The sequence below is a fragment of the Sphaerulina musiva genome (assembly GCF_000320565.1).
Source record: "Sphaerulina musiva SO2202 unplaced genomic scaffold SEPMUscaffold_1, whole genome shotgun sequence".
NCBI lineage: Eukaryota > Fungi > Ascomycota > Dothideomycetes > Mycosphaerellales > Mycosphaerellaceae > Sphaerulina > Sphaerulina musiva.
Window position 1 is genome coordinate 4,952,550 of NW_016017383.1, and position 22,947 is coordinate 4,975,496.

The following is a 22,947-nucleotide window of genomic DNA, read 5'->3' on the forward strand; positions in this document are numbered from 1 at the left end:
TTACCATCTTTCTATTTTCTTTCTTCCTTTCCCTTCTATTTTCTCCCTTTTCTCTTTTCTCCCCCAAGCAAAAGCTGCAAAACGACCGCGTAGTCCCAACTCCCCTTGTAATAATCCCCGTATCATTTTTCCTTTCCTTTGCTTATTCCTTATTCCCTGTTCCTTGTCGCCGAGTGGAGCCCTGCCTTACCTTGCCTTGCTGAACGGACGGACGGACAAACACTCTCTTTTCGAACGTGTTTTCCGTCCTCTACTGGAGATACGGTACGGTGCGGGACCGGTACGGGTAGTTAGGTGGATTATAGATAAGGGTAAGGGTAAGGTAACCTGTTTACCTCGGCTCCTCGGTTAGGGTGGGTGCCAAGCTCCGATGCCGATTTTGCCGGGTCGACTGATGGATGGATGGATAGTACCTCCTATCATATGTTGCTGATGTCGCTGATGCCGCGAGGCCGCGATGCCGCGTGGAAAAAAAGAAAAAGTGGAGATTTTTGCGCAGGGCCCCTTTGAGCTGAGTGAGTGGGAATTTACCTACCTTACCTTAGGTACCTATGTAGGAGGTAGGAGGTACATAGGAGGTATATAGGAGGTGTGTATGAGACTCTACCTCCTACCTCTAGAGTCTCTCCACAATATTCAGGAACGCATTTTGGCATTGCCACGTTTTTCATGGTGAAACGTAGCTCTTGATGGACTTGAATCGTTCTGTTTTACCTACTAGACAGATTTCTGCAACGATACCGGTAGCAGGTAAGGAGGTACATGCATGTATGGGTACTGTAGAAGAACGGAGACGGAGCCGCCACCGCCGACCGCCGAGCAATTTCTCTTAGGAGGTAAAACAGAAAAAAGAAAAAGGAGAAAAAATACCTAAAAGGGGAGAGGGGGACGTGCTTGGCTTCTGGGTAGCACAGTAGGACGGCATATCATTCCCGAGGTCCCTTTGTTTGCATTCCACTGGTCGGGCACGGCACTGTAGGAGCCTAGGAGGTAGCATCGAAGGAGAGAAAAAAAACGCCACACAAATCCACTACAGTACAGTGACCATACACAATGCACGAGAAGGGGAAGTTTTGCCTTGGCTCCCCGTTTGCCCGTCACTCGGACAGTCCGTCGTCTTTTTCGTGTTCGTCATCATTCATTCGCTTGTGTGTTGCTTGCTTGTTTCTATTTTACTCGCGTCGGCGGCGGCTGAGGCTGAGACTGTTGCCAACTGCTGCTTCTTCTTCTCTTTAAAAACAGTGGGAACACACTGTCACACGCGGAACGGAGTTATAGTCGTGTTTGCTGCCTTTCGCCGAATGTTGATGATCCGCCTTTCCACTTCTTTTTGCCTGCCGATGTTGATCTTGTGTGAACAAAACCCTGATGAGCCCCGTGTCCTCCTGTCTCCCTCCTAGTTACACACACACACACACATTTATTCTATTGTTCTCTTTCACTAGCTGCGGTGCCACAGATTACACTTTTTGAGGGGAAACTGGGCTGGATATCCCTGGATTGAACACCCTCGATACGACGGATAGACCCAACGCATCAATACGACTAGAGAAAGAGAGAGAGCGCTACGAATAAACGACGGCGGTGACCTTGATTCTTCTTCTCCTCGTCAACACGCGCGAACCAGCCGCTGCATTTGTTGTATCCCATCGAATGAGAAACGAATAAATCACAACAACAAAAAAAAAGAGAAAGTCGTCGATATACTTTACTCTCAACAACCTTTCCTCTCAAGCAGGGAAGCGGGCAGCACGACGCCATCTACCTTGCACAACACGTGAGGATTTCGCAATTCGGGACGAGGATTATCAACAAATAAAAAACCATGGCCGACAAGGACGTCGAGTCCGGCAAGCCGACGCCCATCAATCACTTTCGACAAGTCCTGGACCAAAGTGGCATCACTCCAGATGTTGAGAAATGGCAATACGATGGTTCGGGAACAGAAGATGATCCATACGTGGTCGTGTGGATAGACAATGATCCGAGAAATCCCATGTTGTATGGCGAGATCAAGAAATGGAGTTTGACAATGCTGGTCGCGTTGGCGACGCTCGCGGTTGCGTTTGTGTCGAGCGCTTATTCGGGCGGTACCAGGGAAATCATCGCCGAGTTTGGATGTAGTCAGGAAGTTGCTACACTTGGTGTATCGTTGTTTGTGTTGGGATTCGCAATTGGACCTTTGCTGTAAGTTGGCATTCATCGAGAATCTGGTGTTGTTGTTGTTGTTGTTGCTGCCGGTCAGGAGACAAAAAAGGATCCAAAAAAAGAGAGTGCTGACAACACACACATATACACAGATGGGCACCCATGTCCGAATTGTTCGGGAGACAGTACCTGTTCTTCGGCACTTACGCAGGCCTGACTGCTTTCAATGCTGGTGCAGCCGGCTCGCAAAACATCTGGACTCTCATCATTCAACGCTTCCTCGCTGGCGCCATCGGATCCAGCCCTCTCACCAACGCGGGAGGTGTGATTGCAGACATGTTCGCATCCCGAGAGCGAGGTCTCGCCATGTCCTTGTTCGCAGCAGCGCCATTCATGGGTCCTGTCATTGGTCCCATTGTCGGTGGCTTCGTGGGCCAGACCGTGGGCTGGCGATGGGTGCAAGGCGTCATGGCCATCTTCACCGGCGTCCTCTGGATCGCTGGTACCATTCTCCTGCCCGAGACGTACCCTCCTGTGATTCTGCGCAAGAGAGCGCAGAAACTGAGTAAGATGACGGGGAAAGTGTACAAGAGCAAAGGCGAAATACAGAATGGAAGCACATCGATTGCCGAGGTCTTCAAGACTTCGCTGTCCAGACCGTGGATCCTCCTCTTCAAGGAGCCCATTGTGTTGCTGCTATCCATCTACATGGCCATCATCTATGGTACGCTGTACATGTGCTTTGGCGCATTCCCCATCGTCTACCAGCAAGGTCGTGGCTGGTCCCCTGGCATTGGCGGACTGGCCTTCCTGGGCGTGGCAGTGGGCATGTTGCTTGCAGTGGGATATGCCATCTGGGACAACAAACGATATGTGGGAATCTCGGACAAGCACAAAGGCTTTGCGCCTCCCGAAGCTCGTCTTCCCTTGTGTATGGTCGGCTCGATTGCAGTTCCTATTGGGCTTTTCTGGTTCGCATGGACCAACTACCCTTCCATCCACTGGATCGTCTCCATCATGGCCGGAGCTCCCTTTGGCTTCGGCATGGTCTTGATTTTCCTCGGAATCATGAACTACCTCATCGACGCCTACACCATCTTCGCCGCCTCGGTCCTCGCCGCCAACTCCGTCCTTCGATCCCTCTTCGGAGCAGCTTTCCCCCTCTTCACCCGCCAAATGTACGCCAACCTTGGAATCCACTGGGCCAGTTCCGTCCCGGCCTTTCTCGCCCTCGCATGCGTACCTTTTCCCTTTCTCTTTTACAAATACGGTGCCAAAGTCCGCGTTAATTGTAAATATGCCGCGCAATCCGATAAATTCATGCGCGACATGGCTGGTCAACAGAGTAAATCCGGTGGCTCCTCTTCTGCCTCTTCAGATGATGAAGCTGAAGTAGACGAAGCAGAAGGAGGAAAACAAATGCCTCAAATCGAAAAAATGAAAGAAGCAGGAGGAGGAGGAGGCGAAGGTTACGACACAACAGAAACTTCCACTGACCTCGAAAAATCCGACTTTTCTTCTTCGGAACAAAAACCACAAAAACAAAAAACCGCTCCATCATCCCGCCCCATCGAAGAAGTCGAAGATCCCCTCCCTCGTCGCGAATCCCTCATTTCCTCTTCCTCCGCCACCACCGAAGACGACAACGAACGAGACGAACCCACTTTCGCCCCCATCACTTCTACACGTTCTCGCACGAGAATTCCAGCAGCAGGAGGAACCACATACTATAATGGTAATCCCTTTGATCTAGATCGTGTGAATACTCGAGAATCATTCAAGAATTCTGCGACGAAAGATGCGAAAGATGCGAAAGAAGGGAAAGAAAGAAGTCGAAGTAATAGTCTTGTTGGAGGGATGACGACGACGAGAAGTCGGGGAACTTCGAGAGCTGGATCGATGGGTTCTAGAAAGTCGAAGAAGGGGTGAATACCGTGAAAATTGAGTTGAGTGGACAATATTTAGGGAAGAGGAAATGTGGGGATGGAGAATGAATGAATTGGGCGGGGGTTTTTCGGGTTTCTGTTTAGCGAGGAGTTTTGAACTAGATCTACCTGTAGGTGGAAGAGAAGAGAAGAGAAGAAATAAGAATTTAGTAATTGGAATAGGATGGAATAGGATGGAATAGAGTGGGGTATGGCATGGATGATGGATGGCAGGCATGGATGGATGGCAGGCATGGATGTGCATGACAGCAGAGAGAACAAGACTTGTAACAGTAATCGTGTGACGATACGGCAGATTTTGATACCAAGACGAAAAGAAAGCTACGAACGGGCACGACAATGAAAATCAGGCATTGTATGTATGCTCAAAGTTCAATATGTCAATAGGAGAATTCTCTACATCATCGTCATCATCATCATTTAAATGCCCAAGTTCCCCGATTCAAGCAGTACGTTTTCTTCTGATATCACTGAGTCTGTCTAGCCAGCTCATGTCACCTAGGTGGTCGTGGAAAGAATGAAAAGAGTCTGGTCTAGCAGTCTCCAAATCACAAAAGTACGCCCAACTCCTTCAAATCAACCTTCATAACGTCTGTGCAGCTCGATGACTTTTCTCGTCTGTTCCTTTTCTTCGTGGTCTTCAGCGAAAAAAAAGGGCCGCTTAACCCTTCGTCACACACATAGGCCATCGGCTTCCAGGTACGTTGCAGGTCACCGAGACCGAGGTGGACGTACATCCTGATGGATAAGTGCCGTTCAGAGAAGAGCTTCCCCAGCTGAGAATCATCACATGCTTGCCGTTGACAGTCGCATTGCAGGCTGTATCACGTTGGCGTTAGTATCTAAGACGAAATTACCAGAATTGCAACATAGGTAGTCTCACCCAGAAACTGCTGGCTGGCTGCAGTGAGCTTATGATTGACTTCTCCCGTGCTGGCAACGAGCCATTCTTTGACATGATACCCTGCGGATGCGGTGACAGGGTAGGCAATGCCGTGAATCCCGCCCTTTCATGAACGTCAGTATCTAAGTGTATGCTTGAGACCCGGAACAAAATGCCAAGATATAGTACTTACAATGTCAGGAGTACTCAGCCCATACTGAGTGCCATTCACATCCAGGTTCAACTCCACAAAGTTGGGGCCATAGAGTTTTTGAGTCCCAAGTGACTCTGTGCCAACAGTATATGCTGGAGTCGTATCATATGCCGTGTCCGGGCCCGAGAGAGTGTGAGCAACCATCAGAAGTTGTTGGCTCGTTCCATTCTTGGTGGCCACCAGTCCAGCGTACGGGTTTATTGGATTTGGGACTCTCATGCGCAGACCAAACTCGGCATTGCTCAGTGGTGATTGTGGATGGGAAGTGTTGCCGAAAGGAGGGTAGGTTGGAGGCGAGTATGCTTGAGGATATGCCATTGCGACTGCTGTGGAGAGCACGCAGGCGAGGGAGAGGTGGAAGAGCATCGTGGTGGTAGGTAGGTATCTTGTCTATGTGGTAGAACTGGGAGTGCCTAGGGGGTGCTTGCGAGATGGTCTTGGTATGCCTTGAGAGGTACTGAGGTGTAGGAAGTGGATGATGAAGACAACCTGTTGAAGCAACAAGAAGGTGCGGGTGAGCCGTATCTTTATATGTAGGTACTTGCCACTTGCCGACTAGACATGATTATTTTCGGAACGTGCTTGCCTCGAGCTGCTGCTGCTGCTCTTGCCCCGAAAGAGAATTGTTCTTGGGTCGAGACTGCCTTCAACCACGACTTCTCTCCCACGCGACCAGCCCACTCGGACATCACCATCCCATTTCCCCGACCGGTCTGCGCTGGGAACAAAGATGCGGAAGACTGAGAGAGTTACATTACATGTACACGGTGCGCCCATGGAACCAACGTTGGTGACACTAGACTTGGCCTGCTCTTCCTTTCTTCTTCTCTTTCTTCCCACTTGCAACACGTCGCACCTCATCTTCCTGGCATGTGAGACATCAACATCTTCGCCATGTCTAGCGACAGTCGTAATGTCAACTCCTTTGCGACCGTATACCACCCCACGACCGGTCAGTCAACACTGGACTAACCGCTATGATGATGCAAGTCGAACCTTGGTATGTTAGCTGAAAGGGCATCTGGAAGCAGAAGCAAGCAACAAGCCTTCGCTCTGCTAAAGTGGTAGGCATGTGGCCTTCCACAACAAATATTATCATCGTCACACAAAGCCTGCCTGCTTGCGGGATTCTAGAAGTACATGGTTGAACTTGAAATTGTGCTGTATTCAGCTTTGCCCATCATGTCTCCACCCTCCCACTCCCAGTATTCCTCCATCCTCAGCTTTCGGGTCCATGCTCCACTTCCTGATGGGTTCAATGTCCAAGTCCGACCTGTACCCAGCTCGCCACATTTCCAATCCCGTCCAGGCGATCATTAGTGCATTATCAGTGCATAATTCGACGGGAGGAAACTCCAACTTGATGTGAGTATACCCTCGAGCATCAAGCATGGAACGCATGATGTGCCGAAGATAATGATTAGATGCTACGCCTCCTGACACGACCATGGTGTTGATCGACGCGACACTGGACATAGATGAGAGGTGTAACAGCACCCTTGAAGCCAGATGCTCGAAAGCCACGCGCTGAATCTCTCTGGCCAGATCACGCCGTTCGTCAACTGAGATTTCTTCCTGCTTACGTTGCTCGTCTGTCAGATGGCCATCAGGAGCGGTCTTGCGATGGAGCAGGCGTTCGACTGCTGATAGAAGACCAGCGAAAGAGTAGGCCATTCGGCGGGATGTTTTCATACCACCCTTGCTGTCAGCGAACACCGGCTTGAGACCCCAATACCAGCGAGTTTGTCGGTACTCCAGTTCTTCTTTTCGGCGTGTCGGTGCCGTATAGTCGTAGTCCAATGGCGCCTGCGGGAAAGCAAAGTCTTCCAGCGCTTTGCCATAGGGGGCTTGGAGGAGATCACGAGGTAGGATCGCCCGAGCAGCTTTATCCAGACAATCCCCCAGCGCAATGTCGCATGTTTCCGCGAGAATGGAATGGTCTGTCAAGCCGGCAGAGTCAATGAGCATGGTATGGCCTCCACTGACGAGCACTGTGAGGAAGGGAAAGGCGGGCTGTACTACATCATCGACACTTGAAGGGGGGGCGTTCATAGCAAGCACAAGTCTTGGGGTGAGAGCATGTGCCTGCATGTGATGCACTCCAAGGAATGGGATATTCAGTCCCAGAGCCAGGCCTTTGGCAGTATCGAGGCCTACAGCGAGGTTTGATCGCATGCCTGGGCCTCTGGTGGCGGAAATGAAGTCAATCTGGGAAGGGCACTGCTTCAGGGCTTTTTGTATGAGTGGCGCCAGATTGGCTCGATGGGAGTGAAGTGCCACCAACGGATGTATGCCATTATAGGCGTCATTGTTCGCTGTGATCTTTTCGTGGAAATGAACTTGAGTCCCGTCTTGTTCTGATGAGGACAGGATGGCTACCGAAGTATCATCACAGGAAGTCTCAATGGCCAGAGTCGTGAGGGTTCTGAGATGGGCACGGCGCGTCCAAATGCGATTCCGTATCACATGGCTGCGGATGAACGTCGACGCCACTCGATTGGAGTGGAGCGACAGTGGCAGCATGTACAAGGAGTATTGCCGAGGGTGATGCTGGTCGGGTCGGGTGTGAAGAAGAGTTGCACTTCTCGTACAACAGAACTCACACACGAACTCACAAGGGGAAAGACGATGCAGGGACGCGAATAAGGTTTGTTGGCACGAGCGTGCCGTGCTTGCGAATTGACATCACTGGCGCGTGCACCTTCGTGGGTTGAACGGGTGGTTGACAGCACCAAGACACAGCTTGTCTCGCTCTCACCATCGACTCCGACCAGGCATTTACAGTACGCCCTAAATGTACCTCCTACGTCCAACACTGATGAGATGATGCATCGCGCGCCATGGCCGACCCAGATGTGCGTACCGACGGAATTGCGGTGACCTCGCCTGAGGCCTGGGACTATAAGACGCTGCCGGAATGGGACAATGACTTCTATGAAGAGGACGATATCCTCCAGTTCGCGGCTGCTCTCGACGCGCCCAGCAACGCACTCGCCGCCTCGCCCTCGGAAGAAGACTTGAGTCGACTGGAGAAGACCAAAGAGGCAGAACGTATTACGGCCCTCAACGATTGGCGACCGGTGCGACAACGACAGCTACGGCGTCCGGGCGCTTCGCGTTCCAGAGCGAGCAGAAAGTCCAGTAAGAGCCGACATAAGAAGCAGGCCCGGCGCGGTCGGGATGAGACGAGAGAGGGCTGGACGTACAGCTTCGCCAAATACCCGCTGCTCTTATTTATCTTTGGCTGGATCGGCTTCCTGGGTACTTGCTATGCCTTTACACGTCTCTACATTTGGTTCTACGAGCAATACGTGACCTGGCGAGGGCAGCGTGATCGACTGAGAAAGGCTTTGCGGAAACAAGACCATTACGAGGGATGGGTCAAGGCAGCAGAGGAGCTCGATCGGCATTTGGGCAACGACAAGTGGAAGGCCGACGATGAGGGATCATACTATGATTGGAAGATGATCAAGCAAGTCTTGCGGCAGCTGCAACATCTGCGTAAGCAGGCAGAGGAAGATGAGCGGAGTAGTCGAGGACGCACTGGGGGAAGAGAAAGTGGTGAAAGGCCGATCGATCTCTTGCGCAAAGTGCTAGAATCGTGTGTCAAAGCGAATTTCGCTGGCATCGAGAATCCGCGCCTCTACTCCGAGACTTACTATGGCACCAAGAACCTGTTGCAAAGTTACATCGACGAAACGTCCATGGCACTTAAATACATCTTCTCCAGCTCTCAGCTGACCCCGGCAGATAAGCGCACCCTCTCGGATCGTCTGTCTGCGAACCTGGGACGATCAGCTCTGTGTCTGAGCGGTGGTGCGACTTTTGCCTACTATCATTTTGGCATTGCAAAATCTCTTCTAGATGCCGATATTCTACCTCCCATCATCACTGGAACTTCTGGGGGTGCCGTGGTAGCTGCTTTGCTATGTACGAGGACGGATGAAGAGCTCAAAAAGCTTCTGATTCCCGCTCTAGCGACCAGGATCACAGCCTGCCATGAGTCCATCCGAATATGGTGGTTTCGCTACTGGCGTACGGGCGCTCGCTTTGATTCAGTCGATTGGGCGAAGAGATGTGCCTGGTTTTGTCGAGGTAGTCTCACATTCAAGGAGGCTTACCAACTCACGGGTCGCATCCTTAACGTGTCGACTGTGCCTTCAGACCCGCACTCTCCTGCGATTCTGGCCAACTACGTCACAGCGCCAGACTGCGTGATCTGGTCCGCAGTGATCGCAAGTGCTGCTGTACCCGGAATCCTCAACCCTGTTGTTTTGATGCGGAAACTTCCAAGTGGCAAGCTGGAACCTTTCAGCTTCGGACACAAGTGGAAAGATGGGTCACTCCGAACAGACATTCCCTTGAAGAGTCTCAACACACATTTTGGGGTAAATTTCAGTATCGTCTCACAAGTCAACCCTCACGTCTCGCTCTGGTTCTTTTCCAATCGAGGCACCGTCGGTCGACCCGTCACGCACCGCCGCGGAAGAGGCTGGCGAGGGGGGTTCTTTGGTTCAGCTATCGAACAATTCATCAAACTAGACTTGAACAAATGGCTCAAAGTCTTGCGGCACTTGGAACTACTGCCTCGTCCTATGGGACAAGATTGGTCCGAAGTCTTTCTCCAGCGCTTCTCAGGCACCATCACCATCTGGCCCAAAACGTGCATGTCCGATTTCTGGAACATCCTCACCGATCCTACAATGGACCGGCTCGCAAGACAAATCACCGCAGGACAATTGGCGACATGGCCGAAATTGAAATTCGTCAGCAATCGCATGGCACTCGAAAAGGTCATTCGAGATGCTTATACACAATATCACGCTCCAGATGAAGAGCCTCCGGTTGTCGCACCTTCTCATTCACCCGATCAACCTTCTCCCCTGTCGCCTCCTCGAGCCCTCAGATCGGTGCTCAGCGAAGACGATCTCACTTCCCTCCTCGCACAAGCAAAAGCCAACAATGGCGTCGTAGAAGTCCCCGAAAATCTCCTTACGCCGGGACGAGAAGTCGATCGGTTCAATTTCGCATCTACTTCTTCTGTGGAAAGACAGGAATCTCCTTCTTTGGCGAAGAGGATGTCGAATTTGTGGGGCGCGATGCAGACTTCTCCCAACAACAGCAACAATAACAGTACGAGTAGGAGTTCCATCGAAACTGTCCGACCTTCACCGAGGGAACTTGCTGTTCCTTCCCCTTCTTCTCATCATGCGAGGGAGCAGTCGAGAAGGAGGAGTAATGTTGTGGATGAACTAGTCCGGCAGAGTCGTGTCTTTTTCGACGATGATGACGATATTCTCTTTGGGAGTGAAACGGACGGGGATGCGGACGGTCGGAGCGATACTGAGTACGAGACTACAGGGGACGACTGAGAGAGCGGTTGAAGAGCAAGCAATGCTTTACGAGAAGGGATGTGATTGGTTCTTGACGTCCCATCTGCAAGGATCAACAGTTCATCCACTTGGTGTTTCTACAAAGCCCTCGGCCTGGAACAGCTGTTCAAATTGTTTCATCAGCAAAAAAGAAAAAAAAAGTATAGGCTTGAGTCTCCAACGGCCTGTCTGAAAGCGATGAATGAATCAAAACATGGAAGCCAAGGCAAGTCCAACAAAAAAAAAGGAAAAACCAAGGTCAGAGAGAATGACGAAGCGGTCGTTCGTTCGGGGCGGGGGGTCTTCGAAAAAACCCCCACCCCACCCAGAGAAGTCTCAAGCGTTTAAGCGTGTTGTCGTTGTCGTCGTTGTTGCTACCTCCTACACTCCTACCTCCATTGTTGAAAACCCCAAGATTGATAATGATGATATCACTGGATGGATGGATGGATGATAAGGGTATAGTATAATATACCTACCTAGATACCTCGATAGAGAAATAGCCCAATAGCTTGTCTTGCTCTTGCTCTTAGTCTCAGTCTCAGTCTTGGTTCCTGATCTTGTTGGGTCTTTTTCCAATAATGATTCAAGAAAAAATTTGGGGAAAGTTTGAATCTAGCACCTGAACCCTAAGGTAGGTAGGGAAAGTCAAGTCTCGTTAGTTTATTAGTTGTCTTGTTTCTTGTCTCTTGTCTCTTGTCCTGTTCTCTCTAATGAGTAGTGAGTAGTGATGATGGATGTAAGTCTAGGAGGTAGTTCTAGTGTTAAGTCTAATCTGAGAAAAGTTTCTGTCTATACTATTAGCGCGCCCAATTCTTTTGCTGTCTGTTGATACCTACCTGAGTATGTATTGATGAACCTACCTCCTACCCTACGGTAGGTAAGGTATGTAGGTATTGTATGTACGTAGCAGTACGTTTTAGCGATATGTATCTATATCTGGTACCAGGCACCTAGGTATGTCCTAGGTATGTACCTCCTAGTAAAAGAGGGAAAGAACTACCAACTACCTCCTACATACATGTACCTTACCTTACCTTAACAATATATAGCAGGGCTTGTATCAATTGATTGATTGCGAGCTGCGTGCGCCTAAAGGTCAGGTTCAGTGTCAGGTTAGGTCTAAGGTATTCATACAGTAAGTAAGTGCCGTACCTTACACCCGTACCGTACCTTCGCATATCTTATCTAGAGAAGATAGGTGTTACTTCTATATACCTAGGTAGGTAAATGGTCCGATAGGCTACTACCAGAAAAAACACGTCGTAGCGATTGTTCGTCTCGTTGGTAGGCACCGGGTGTTGCTACTGTGTCCCTACCTACATACATGTACTTGGATGGATACAGTCTTACAGTACCTACCGTAGATGGCGGGGTTGGCGAAAATATACCTACCTTATGTATATACCTGATATGTAGGAGGCAGAGTGCTTACTACCTATCTCCTACCTAACTACATGTATCTACCTGTACAGCGTATACCGTCGTGATTAGTAGCTAGAGCAGGGCGTCCAGTCTTGTGTCGCTACAGTCTTCTTTTGGCATGTGTCCCCGATGGACATGTCAAAGTTTGGATGTGGTAACAACTCGGTCGGTCGGTCGGTCGGTCATCGCTGTCCGATGCACAGATAGGCGTGTGCGGCGGGCGATAATATCAGTGTTTCGATGGCGCGAATGGTGCTTACGGTGCACAACATGATAGAAGCTGTGTCCGAGAGAGCCGCGCCACTCATCATCAGCATCATCATCATCATCATCACAAAGAGGCTTGGAAGTACATTATGTATATAGGTCAGGTAGTCAAGGTACCGTAAGGTAAGCTGACTTGCGGATACGTACATGTACCTTACCTGAGGTGTAGAAGTATGGATACCTACAGGTGAAGAAGAAGAAGAAGAAGACTTTTGGAAAGGTTGCTTGCATGCGAGCTCGAGGGTGTGTAGCTAGGAGGGGAGGTAGAGTTTCTCGGAACGACACGGGGCATGCGTGGTGTATACCCTTATTAGGTACCTGAGTTTTCCAGTGGTAGCATCGGGGAGGTCTGTATGCGCTGCGCTTCACAGTGAGGGATCATAAGCGAGGTCGCCGGATCATTCGAGTCTGCCTCCGTCCGTGGTAGCTCCTAGTGGAGCGTAGCTGGCACTGGCTTGCTGGCACTGGCACTGGGCAGATCTACCGTCCGTACAGTACCTCCTAGTGGCCGGATAATAGCCACGACTCCACGAGGCAAATTCCCTGCCGTTAATCGCCAGCGAGATGGCATCATTGCGAGTGCAGCAGGACGGGAGGTCGCATCATCGCATGGGGACGGGGACGTGGGATCTACCTCCTATACCTCCTAGAATCATCAGGCCGCCTGCAGCGTGTCTGGACATGGCATGGCAGGGCCGAGATGCAGGTGTGGTGTGGTGTGGTGGGTGTGGGTGTGGGTGTGGGTGTGGTGTGGGTGTGGGAAGAAGAATGGTACAGGTACAGGTACAATTGTACATTGGGCATGTAGTACTAGGTCGGAGAGTCACCAACAGGGACGGGAGTGGACAACCGCAGGATGAGATGAGACGATTCCAAGACTAGACTGGGGTCAGTGTGGAAAGACAGGGAACTTACCACTGAACGCCCATCCTGGACTCACTGGACCAGCCGCCCTTGCTTGATTCACGGGCGGCGGGGCGCCATCCGCCTTCTCGAAGACGAATGGAAGCAAGACTTTCAGGACTGGCTTTGACTTGCGTTTTTTGGTTTTGTGGTCGATCTGCCTGCTCCAGTGCTCCGCTCCCTCCACCCCGGCGCACCTTAGGTTCTTGTTTGTGGCTTTGTGCCGTCTCTCCACCACACCACCCCTACACACACGAGACTGCACCGCACTCTGCCCGACCGAGCCACCGACGACGCACGACCAAAAACGAGATACGCGCACGTGAGAGATATACATTGTCGTGTCCGAGCGAGCGAACGAGCTGGGAACGAGCGAGAAAGGAAGAGTTGAGAGCGAGAGAGAGAGAGAGAGCGAGAGAGAGAGAGAGAGAGAGAGAGAGAGAGAGAGAGAGAGAGAGAGAGCGCGCGCGGGAGAGAGTTGAGAGTTGAGAGAGAGAGAGAGAGGGTGTGTGTGTGTGTGTGTGTGTGTGTGAGAGAGAGAGAGCGCGCGCGCGAGAGAGACAGAGCGCAAGAAAGAGAGAGAACAAGAAAGAGAGAGAGAGAGAGAGCGAAAGAGAGCGAAAGACAGAGAGAGAGAGAGAGGCACCAAACATTCCTCGCTGAAATTGCGCCGCCTGCATTCCCTCGACGGTGCGACCGAGCCTTACATACCGAATCAGATCACTCCCCGATACTCTTCATTGCGTGCGGGATCGTGGTTGCCCGGTGCGGCGCTGCTGCTGCTGCTCTGCTCAGATGTCGTTCCTGCTTCGCGCCATCTGCACCCGATAGCACACTGCTCTTTTCCCATCCGCGACTCGAAGCGCATCTGATCGGACATCTATGCGCGAGCACAGGCGAACCACTCCTCCCAGGCACTCGCCCTTTTCTCCACCAGAGCGCGCGGCCTGAGCGCTCACTCCGCCTCCGCCGCCGCCGCCGCCGCCGCTGCTGCCCTCGTCACCGTCCACATCTTCACTACCGCATGTCCGAGGACCTCTTCTTCGCATAGGAAGCAGCCGACACGAGATTTCGCGGGATCATTGCGAGCTCGTGTGCCGTCGTCGCAAAACAGATGGAAGCGAACGACGATGACTCTTGTAGGGTTGTCTACTATTGCCCAAAGAGCGACGCCGATATATGCGAGTTGTTCCAGGCCTCACAGCCGCCAGTCATAACATCCGGCGATCGTGCATCGCGCCCGGCTCTGTTCAACGTATACCAGAACGTGCGCAAGCTTCTTGACGAAGATGTGGGAAATTTTGAAACAGGTGCGCAAGCTACGCTAACCGATGAAGCACTGGACGTTGCTGACACACCCTCACAGTTTTTGTGAGTTCAGACTACGAGCAATGTCTGTCCCAAATGGACGTCTTTGCCAGCACCAACCCTACTGCTGTGTTGGCCGAATTTGTCGAGTCCGACGCTGAGGACTCGGCCGCCGATGCAGTGCAATTCTTACAGAAGCTGGCGGCTGGTGTGCGGTCAAAACGTTATGCTCGCCAGGTAATGGCTTTTGTGCTACTAGCAACACACGCCTCTGCCGATCCCGCTCGTTTCTTGGACGCCTCGTTTGAAAGCACATATTTAGAAGCGGGAGCGCTCGACATCATGCGGAGCCCACTGTGCGCAGAAGCTGTCCATCAGCTGACTGGTCATATTAAGGAGACGACCAGGGCACCGGCCAAAGCCCTGGCCTCTGACATGGCCCGAGGCCTAGTACGGCACATCACCGACAACACGAGGCCGCAGGTGGCATCCCATCGACCAGACGAGAACCTTTCCGCCCAGCGCAGAAAGGCAGTAGAGGACGCTGTGGCTCATTGGAACTTTCCTGCCCACGACTTCGATATGGACGAACTAGCATACGCCGCAATGATCATGCTCGAAAACGTTCTACAAAACACGGGGTTGGAACCTTACCGTCTGGCCCGGCCACAGTTGATGACGTTCGTGCTGGCAGCCCGGCGCGAATACAAGCATGAGCGGGAGGTGCACTACCATAACTGGCGGCATGCTGTTGATGTGACTCAGTCGCTATATGTCTTTCTGAGTCAGATACATTTGTGTGCGGGCACCACCCAAGTGGTGTCACAAAGCAAAGAAGATATGGAGGCTAATGCTGTAGAACAACTGCTGACTCCAACAGAGGCCCTTATTCTCATTGTGTCTGCAATTGGACACGATGTTGCACATCCTGGCGTGAATAATGCTTTCCTCGTGGCTAGCAGTCACCAGTTGGCGCAGGTGTACAACGACAAGTCTGTTCTCGAGAACTACCACTGCGCCGCATATTCGCAGCTGCTGAGGAGACACTGGCCGCAGCTGAATGGAATCCCGCAATTTCGTAGCAACATGATCTCGATTATTCTCGCGACCGATATGCAACGGCACTTTGAATACATGGGATACCTCAGCGATCTGAAGCAGAAGATGGAGACTAGTGACTCTGCCTTGACAGACTGGAGCGAGAAGGACAAATCTCATGCCAAAGAGCTCGCAATGGCGCTGCTGCTCAAGGCAGCAGACATCTCGAATGTTGCGCGTCCTTTTGAGGTGTCTGCACAGTGGGCCAAGATCCTCATGCATGAGTTTGCACGGCAAGGAGAGCTCGAATCTGAACTGCAAATACCAACGTGTTTGTTCGGCGGTCCACCCGACGAGAACGATTTGCTCGCGGCCGCTCAAAGCCAAAAAGGGTTCATGAATTTGTTTGGCTTTCCGCTCTTCAAGGGCATCTCGGAAGTGATGCCGAACGTGTCCTGCACGCTGTCAGAGTTGGAGCACAACAAGGAAGTCTGGGAGAAGAGGATTGTGGAAGAGACTGCTCGCCGAGAAGCGGGAGGCGACAACCGCCGGCCATCGAAAACTCTCGGCTCGGTGACGGACTCCCAAGTGGAGGAGGCTCGCATGCGTAGACGTGTGGAGTCTGAACCTGCCGCCGTCCCAATTGATGTCCTACAGGCAACCACTTCTCCTGTAAGGCGCCAGCTCCCTGTCGATGCGGGCCATCTTGGCTCCCCTACACGGCACCTGGCTAGCGAGCAGCGTCAACCTCACTCACTACCTCCGTCAATGGCCGAGGAGAAGCGCTCGTCCACGCCGGTCCTGTGGCCTAGCGCTATACAACTCGTTCCCACTACCGGTGGCAGCCGACGTTCTAGTAAGGATGTAGCGTTGAACCATATGCATGAGTTGAGTGCCTATGCGCAGCAAAACCTGGCTCCTGCAGGCTCGCGAAGAGGGTCAGCGGATGCTGGCTGGCAGCTTCACCAGAACTATCCCGGCTCTCGGCGAGGAAGCAAAGAAGAAAGCTTGACTACGATCTTGGTTACTAGTCAAGGTAGTCCAGCTACCAGGAGTTCGCCATCGTCGTCGCAGACTCGGCTTGGTAAAGCCTCTTCACCAGCTCGGGGCTCTGGATTGATTCATTGCACAAGCCTCAAGCGCAGTACATCGCAGCACAATTCGACTGCCACTTCTTACGCAACAGCTCCTTCGAGGCCACAACACACAGCATCGGGAGGTCCGATTTTGACAGAGACGAGGCCACCCTCTACACAAGCGTCATCACTCGCCTTAGATGACTCGTTCCAGCCCGGGACACAGCACTGCAGCTGTACATCAGCTCCAGCAGCAACAGAGATGCTCAACAACCTGGATGGCACAGTAATACATCATTCCTCGGCGCCTGCTATTTTGCCGGCGCCGGAAACCTCAGCGACGGTGGTCCCCGCCAAAAAGTCTGACTCGTCACCCGTCATTTCGCGAGTAGCGAGTGGGGGATCGTCCTTGTCATCACGATTCGACTCACACACATCGGAGCCGCGGATTCGAGAGTCTCGCAGTCGTAGCCGATTACGGGGTTTGAAGTTCTGGAAGCGGCGGCGTGGCGGCGATGTGGCAGGAGGAGTTGATGGCTCGGGTCAGACAAGTTCTGCCGATCATTCTCCCCAATAATCACCACGACGATGATGATGCATTTCTGCGGATAGGTTTGGGACGAATGGTGTATGTATAAAGGCGCGGCGGATGCGGGCCGGCTTGCTTCTTTTTTGTGAGCGTTTGTGCGCGGCAAAGTAAAGAAGAGGGCCAGGACACGAGAAGCAGCAACGCAGGCAACACATTCTGCATGCGACAATGACGACAATGACAGACAGACTACCCAGGAGACGATTGCTAGACGCAGCGTGGGGGCAATTCGGCACAAGAGTCTACTACTACTACTACAACTACTACTACTACTATTAACACTACTACTATTACTACATCTACTTTCCACTACGAGTATCACCATCACCACTACTGTCTTTTATCCGCTCTGTACAGCGGGGCGCTGCAACCGGAGCGGAGGGACTGGGTGTATGTATACTGGCTGTATCCACTACTGCAAGCATGGTTCCTCTTACGGATATGACTTGAAGGAATGAAAATGTGAGGCCGAGGAACATATATGGTTGTGTGTTTTTGCTACCAGAGAACACAGATGCATACCTGTACATATAGGTACACACAATGCTACAGACAACTTTCATTAGGGAACAAGCGGTTGGTACATTCACTCATCTCTCTCTCTCTCTCTCTCTCTCACACACACACACACACACACACACACACACACACACAACTTTCACATAATTAATCTTCGCCAAGTTACTCGTGTCTTTGACGACCATTTATTGGGTTTTGCAATATTACATGTACCTAGTTGAACACCCCTGGTGCCAGTGGGAAGTCTCGGCGGGGATAATGTCGGCTTACAAAAACGGGCTTTGTCCGGCTTGCTTTTCTTCATTACTGCGCGCGACCTCCTCAAAGAGTCCGATTCAACAGTAATAACAACAATCCTTTCCTCGCCCTCGTAGCGGGCGTCTCGCCTTCTTTCAGGCGCAGTCGTTGTACGTCTAGCAGTGATGAACACTGCTACAAACTGAAAGAACCTGTCCGAAACCAACTCCTCTTGCCTCCCTACGAATGGGTATCCTTCTCCTTGGACTTGTAAGTCCCTTCGACACGCGCCTTCACCTCCTTGTTGTGCGACTTGACATCATCCGACTGCTCATTCTCCTTTGGCGGTGATTCGCTCAAGATCTTAGGCTGTGCTCCTTCACTGCTGCTGCTGCTCTCCGAGCCGCTCTCGACGCTCTTGTCGTTAGACTTCTTGCTGCTGCTGCTGCTCTTGCCTCCTGTCGATGGTGCAGCAGGTCCTGGATGTTCCTTGTCGTGGCTCGCGCTTTCAAGATTCTTTTCTTTATTGTGTTCGCCGGACCCGTAATCGCTGCCGGAGAAGAGGCGTGGGAGTGTGGAGAAGGGTTGGGAGACGCGGAACGGTGCTGCTGCTCGGGCGCGTGTTGCAGGAATGGTGAAACGGGAGGTGCGGAGGAGAAACATGATTGCTGTTTATTGTTGTTGTTGCGGCGTTTCGCGGTGCGGGTGCGTAGATTTCTGGGTTGGACCGGTTGGCTGAAGTGGTGGCTGGTGTTTTCTACAAGCTGTGTGATGGAGCTTCTGATGGGAGTGATGAAGTGTCCTTGATAGTAAGTTGTGGCAAGGGTGGTCGACAATATACCTATATAAGGTATGTAGGTAGGTACCTGAGGTATAGGTACGTGAATTACGGGTAGGGAGTTGATGCTGATCGTCTGAGTGACGACATCATTTGCTCGATTCTTGAACGCCGGAAGGAGCGAACACACGTGCTCGACTCTTGTTCGCGGCTGCCTCGCTTCCTCCTGTACAATATCAAATCATACCTTACTAGGTAGGTCAGGTAATATCCAACTTTTCCACACTGGGAAGTTATGTATTTCTACCTAGGTAAGCGCCTTCCGCATACTCTTATGAATCAAGTCTCGCAACTCTACGAGCACTTCTTTCGGCTCAATCTTGCCCACAACACCCCCTTTCTGCCCTTCACGCACATCATCCACCGGAAAACTCGTCTTTCCATTCCGATACAACTCCACCGTACCCGACTGATCCATATCATGCAACAGCAATTCTTGCTTTCTCCGACTTCTTCTCCCCTCTCCTTTCTTCCCCCTTCCCTTTCCCTTTTCCATTCCCCCCTTCCCCTTCCCCTCCCCTTCCTCCTCCCCTTCCTCTTCCTCTTCCTCCTCCTCTTCCTCTTCCTCTTCCTCCTCCTCCTCCTCCTCCCTCCTCCTATTCCTGCTTACAAAATTCGAAATCCCCCCCATCACCGCCTGTTCCCAACTAAACCCCACCTCTACATAATCATCCGCCGCAAACCACTTCTCCTTCGCCTGCCAACTCCCTTCAATCATAAACATCCCCCGATGCGCATACATGATGGCATGCAACAGCTCATGCACAATCGTCGTCGCCAAATGTTTCCATCGCAGCAGCAATAGTTTCGCATTCGTCCGTTTCGGATCCATGGCGCGGATCGAAGGAAGAGAAATTTGCATGGTGCTGCCCACTCCGACTGCATCACACCCGGGGGCAAGATAAATTAAATCTTCTGGAACCGTGTGTGCGCAACTGCTTTCTTCGATGCTCGCGTCTGTCGACAGCTGGAGATGGGGCACCAGAGCGAGAAGCCATGCGTCGTACGTCTTTTGCGCTTCCGGGCCGAGAGGTTGTGAACGGTCTGTGCATAGCCAGGTGAACTCTTCGTAGGATCGATTTCTGTTATCCAGCCGGATTTTAGTCGGACAGCGGAGTAAGGCGTAAATGTAATTTGTGGTCGGTGCTTCGCTGAGGAGATTGCTGGCGAGCGCTAGTGCGGGTAGGATGCAGAGATACTGCTCGTGTGTGATGTTTGTCCATTGCGGGAAGCAGAAGAGTGAGTGGACTAGTGGGTGGCTTGTCAGTTCTTGTGTATAGAGACGGCGTAGGTAGGAGACGATGATGGGATTGGTCGTTGGAGAGGTCACTAGCGCCACTGCTTCGGAGACTTCTCGATCAACTCCAAGGTCCTGGAGGGATGGCATTATATTGTGTAGACTGTATTGCCCGCAAGCTTCACGTTGGAGTGTATCGTTATGTGTATGTGTGCGTATACCTCTCTCCCATTGTCTTGCTGATGGAGACCCAACCGAATCCGGCATTTGAAGAACCCTTTGTGTCCTGGACATATATGTATCTCAAAGGTCGGAGAGCATCGTTATTCTTTGTTCATACTACACTGATGGCCACACTATTGCACACCGCTCACGCTTTGTTTGTTTTTGGGGGAAAAAAGTAAGAAAAAAAAAAAAAAAAAAAAAAAAAAAAGAAGTCCTAGCCACCGGAATGCACCCAGTACTGTCGACCGTGATGCTTTTCTTTTTCGCCTCCGCTCACGCTCACCACGCCAATCGAAATCTCTCTCTCTCACAGCTTCGCTTTCGTCTTGATAATCCGATAGCATTTCCCACCTTTTCCAAACATGGTCACCAGATCCCGCACAATTTCCTCAGGAATCTCGTGCGCTGCAAAATGGCCTCCTTTCGACTTTCGGTCTTCATAGACCACGGGACCCAGAGTCTTTGCCCACGTGCTAGGAATGATGGTGAGTTCTCGGGGAGAGTGGCATAAGCCTAGTTGGACTTTGGGAATCCATTGGGAAGTTCGGTCTCTGTGAATGAAGTTTGGACCGGAGGGGTGGACGGCTTCGTAATAGATGCGGAGACTCGCTGTTGGTCCTGCGGTGGAAAAGTAGTAGATTGAGACCCATGTTAGGATTTCGTCCTATAAAATCCGACCCGGGAAGGGGGGGTCCCATGTTAGTGAAGTTTTCCTCTTTTTTTTTTGCACCCTTCTTTTCTTAGAGTGGAGTGTCTAAGAAAGAAGATGGCAGAATGGAGAGATTTTTTCTTACATCAGTCCAAGGATAGTCGTCTGTCCAGTCGTGCAATTTCTCGTAAATCCACGCCAGCAGGCCCACGGGGGAGTCATGAAGGCCATACCCTGCTGTTTGGGGTTTTGTCGCTTGAATCATGCGATACCCAGAACCCTCTTTGAGGAACCATTGCGATCGCTGGAAACCATCACGTTCCGCTTGACTGTACGGAGTCAGTGCATGTTGGAGTGACAAGATGGGATGCTTTGTCCACGTGGGTGGGCCTGCGCGGATCATGTTGATATGCGAAGCCAAGCAGCGTTGCGGATAGCGTAGACCAATGGTACGAGTGATCATCATGCCCCCTGCAAACACGATGTCAGTGTATGGATGTGATCAAGTTCTGGTAGGATGTCATCTCGTACAGTCGCCTCCCTGAGTCACATACTGGCTATAGCCAAGAGACTGCATCAGCTGGTCGCACGTTTCGGCGTACTGAGCGAGGCCAAAGCCCCTTTTTCTGACGCCTTGAGACCAGCCAAAGTTCGGCAGAGATGGCGCTACGACGTGAAAAGCGACACCATTGCTGCTGTTGCGCAAGGGCTCGAGCATTTTGGCCACTTCGATATAACTTCCCGGCCATCCATGGACAAAGAGGAGCGGAATCGCATCGGGACTCTCTGAAGGCTGATGGAGATAGTGGATATCAAGGTCTCCAAACCCTTCAACCTTTACACTCCGATGAAAGTTTGGCAATTCGTTGAGCTTGGCTTCTTGCAGTCGCCTGTAGGGCGAAAGAGATCGCTTTAGCGGACTCCATCTCACTATACGGAGCAGATAATAATGCCATACCAATCGAACTTTGTCTTCCAGTGCTCCGCCAGACGTTTGACGTCTGCCAGAGGTGCACCATGGTCCCATGCTGCTCCGTCAAGCTGATCGAGCGGATTAGCGATTATGTTGTATGCAATATCTTGTGCAGAGATCATGCCTCATCAGGAAACTCGGCCTGAGCGAGCTTGATCTTCAGCGTAATCAGCTTCTCCTCCGACACTGCAACTCTGTAGGTCGACATGATGCTGAATTGCTGATGTCAGCTCGGAATGGTGTCGTTTGAGACGAGTAGTCGATGCTACCACGATCGATCACGGCTGTTCTGCCTTCTGGCGCGTCGATAGCTGTCGTCTTACAAGAGGACGATGATTATCACGGGACTTCAGAGCGCGAGAAATGTGTTATGGCTGAGTTGTGGATGGATTCAACTTCGAGAAAGAGGTGATGTCATGTTAGAGTGGGGGCTGGTGTGGTATAGCTCCACTTCAGTTTAGTCCCATTAATGTATATAGTTCACCGTACCTCCCACTGAGACTGTGCTTCTGTTGTGGCACGCCGTAGGATTGCAACCTGCCGTCCTTCTCTCCCCCAGTATAAAAGGTCAGTATCATCATCCATCAGGACCATCACCTTCATCCATCACAGCGACATGACATGATTTAAAAAAGTGCCCAGAACACCACCGGCGGCATCATATCCAAATTAGGAGGTACTTCGCAGTGACACTGCAAGCCTGAGCCTGGCCTCGCTTGTCTTTTCGCGGCTGGGGAATGCCAGTAGTCATCACGCCTCTTAAACGGCGCCACCGCATGGCCTCGCCTCACTACGGAGGTACGGAAGTATCTCTTAGCCTACCAAGATCATTTCCTGATTTGGCCCGCTGCGAACGCCTCCATACTTCCTTGCTTCTCTTGCTGACAAGCTAATGTACCTCCTACTCTGCCTGGACAGGCCGAGGCTTCTACAAGATGCAGGATGAGAGGCGCTGCCAGTTTTGCTGAATTTTGGGAATGGAATGGATATACCACATCCTTAGCAAGTCACGAACGGGAGCAGTAAATGAAGCGTAGTCAAGCTCTAACAGATCGTATTCTCAAGACAACGGGAAGTAGGACAGCCGGCTCAAGGCCTGC

At 51.6% G+C, this 22,947-nt stretch overlaps 8 protein-coding genes across 8 annotated transcripts; 3 read left to right on the forward strand and 5 right to left on the reverse strand.

Annotated features, from left to right (window-relative positions):
- The first annotated feature begins 1,267 nt into the window (after positions 1-1,267).
- Positions 1,268-4,484, forward strand: SEPMUDRAFT_146866 (MFS general substrate transporter). The gene is made up of 2 exons (XM_016903919.1): positions 1,268-2,187; positions 2,301-4,484. The coding sequence occupies exons 1-2, from the start codon at positions 1,826-1,828 to the stop codon at positions 4,075-4,077; spliced, it is 2,139 nt and encodes a 712-aa protein (XP_016766096.1). The 5' UTR covers positions 1,268-1,825; the 3' UTR covers positions 4,078-4,484.
- Positions 4,485-4,555: 71 nt separating this feature from the next.
- On the reverse strand, positions 4,556-5,557 carry SEPMUDRAFT_153787 (uncharacterized protein; the record flags this gene model as incomplete). The annotated part of the gene is made up of 3 exons (XM_016907529.1): positions 4,556-4,913; positions 4,978-5,101; positions 5,171-5,557. 3 exons carry the CDS (start codon positions 5,555-5,557, stop codon positions 4,756-4,758), a joined length of 669 nt encoding a protein of 222 aa, XP_016766097.1. The 3' UTR covers positions 4,556-4,755.
- Positions 5,558-5,957: 400 nt separating this feature from the next.
- Positions 5,958-7,743, reverse strand: SEPMUDRAFT_146867 (peptidase M22, glycoprotease). Its single transcript, XM_016903920.1, has one exon. The coding sequence runs from the start codon at positions 7,712-7,714 to the stop codon at positions 6,359-6,361; it is 1,356 nt and encodes a 451-aa protein (XP_016766098.1). The 5' UTR covers positions 7,715-7,743; the 3' UTR covers positions 5,958-6,358.
- A 207-nt stretch (positions 7,744-7,950) lies between these two features.
- Positions 7,951-11,068, forward strand: SEPMUDRAFT_146868 (patatin-domain-containing protein). Its single transcript, XM_016903921.1, has one exon. The coding sequence runs from the start codon at positions 8,032-8,034 to the stop codon at positions 10,561-10,563; it is 2,532 nt and encodes an 843-aa protein (XP_016766099.1). The 5' UTR covers positions 7,951-8,031; the 3' UTR covers positions 10,564-11,068.
- A 2,597-nt stretch (positions 11,069-13,665) lies between these two features.
- On the forward strand, positions 13,666-17,479 carry SEPMUDRAFT_123260 (HD-domain/PDEase-like protein). Its single transcript, XM_016901834.1, is given in 3 exon segments — positions 13,666-13,720; positions 13,735-14,468; positions 14,525-17,479. The coding sequence occupies 2 exon segments, from the start codon at positions 14,273-14,275 to the stop codon at positions 17,155-17,157; spliced, it is 2,829 nt and encodes a 942-aa protein (XP_016766100.1). The 5' UTR covers positions 13,666-13,720; positions 13,735-14,272; the 3' UTR covers positions 17,158-17,479.
- A 377-nt stretch (positions 17,480-17,856) lies between these two features.
- Positions 17,857-18,696, reverse strand: SEPMUDRAFT_146869 (uncharacterized protein). The gene has a single exon (XM_016903922.1). The coding sequence runs from the start codon at positions 18,586-18,588 to the stop codon at positions 18,166-18,168; it is 423 nt and encodes a 140-aa protein (XP_016766101.1). The 5' UTR covers positions 18,589-18,696; the 3' UTR covers positions 17,857-18,165.
- A 314-nt stretch (positions 18,697-19,010) lies between these two features.
- Positions 19,011-20,150, reverse strand: SEPMUDRAFT_105155 (uncharacterized protein; the record flags this gene model as incomplete). Its single annotated transcript, XM_016900567.1, has 1 exon — positions 19,011-20,150. One exon carries the CDS (start codon positions 20,148-20,150, stop codon positions 19,011-19,013), a length of 1,140 nt encoding a protein of 379 aa, XP_016766102.1.
- Positions 20,151-20,412: 262 nt separating this feature from the next.
- Positions 20,413-22,202, reverse strand: SEPMUDRAFT_146870 (alpha/beta-hydrolase). Its single transcript, XM_016903923.1, has 5 exons — positions 21,972-22,202; positions 21,833-21,915; positions 21,406-21,764; positions 21,020-21,345; positions 20,413-20,889 (listed from the first exon to the last, which is right to left on the reverse strand). The coding sequence occupies exons 1-5, from the start codon at positions 22,053-22,055 to the stop codon at positions 20,533-20,535; spliced, it is 1,209 nt and encodes a 402-aa protein (XP_016766103.1). The 5' UTR covers positions 22,056-22,202; the 3' UTR covers positions 20,413-20,532.
- Positions 22,203-22,947: the final 745 nt, after the last annotated feature.

Bases quoted from the DNA above. Each gene is read 5' to 3' on its own strand.
- SEPMUDRAFT_146866 (XM_016903919.1), top strand. From the start codon at position 1,826: ATGGCCGACAAGGACGTCGAGTCCGGCAAGCCGACGCCCATCAATCAC. The intron at 2,188-2,300 runs GTAAGTTGGCAT...ACATATACACAG, and splicing joins TTCGCAATTGGACCTTTGCT to ATGGGCACCCATGTCCGAAT.
- SEPMUDRAFT_146867 (XM_016903920.1), bottom strand. From the start codon at position 7,714: ATGCTGCCACTGTCGCTCCACTCCAATCGAGTGGCGTCGACGTTCATC.
- SEPMUDRAFT_146868 (XM_016903921.1), top strand. From the start codon at position 8,032: ATGGCCGACCCAGATGTGCGTACCGACGGAATTGCGGTGACCTCGCCT.
- SEPMUDRAFT_123260 (XM_016901834.1), top strand. From the start codon at position 14,273: ATGGAAGCGAACGACGATGACTCTTGTAGGGTTGTCTACTATTGCCCA. The intron at 14,469-14,524 runs GTGCGCAAGCTA...ACACCCTCACAG, and splicing joins TGTGGGAAATTTTGAAACAG to TTTTTGTGAGTTCAGACTAC.
- SEPMUDRAFT_146869 (XM_016903922.1), bottom strand. From the start codon at position 18,588: ATGTTTCTCCTCCGCACCTCCCGTTTCACCATTCCTGCAACACGCGCC.
- SEPMUDRAFT_146870 (XM_016903923.1), bottom strand. From the start codon at position 22,055: ATGTCGACCTACAGAGTTGCAGTGTCGGAGGAGAAGCTGATTACGCTG. The intron at 21,916-21,971 runs GCATGATCTCTG...CCGCTCGATCAG, and splicing joins AGGCCGAGTTTCCTGATGAG to CTTGACGGAGCAGCATGGGA. The intron at 20,890-21,019 runs GTAAGAAAAAAT...CGGATTTTATAG, and splicing joins ACGACTATCCTTGGACTGAT to GACGAAATCCTAACATGGGT.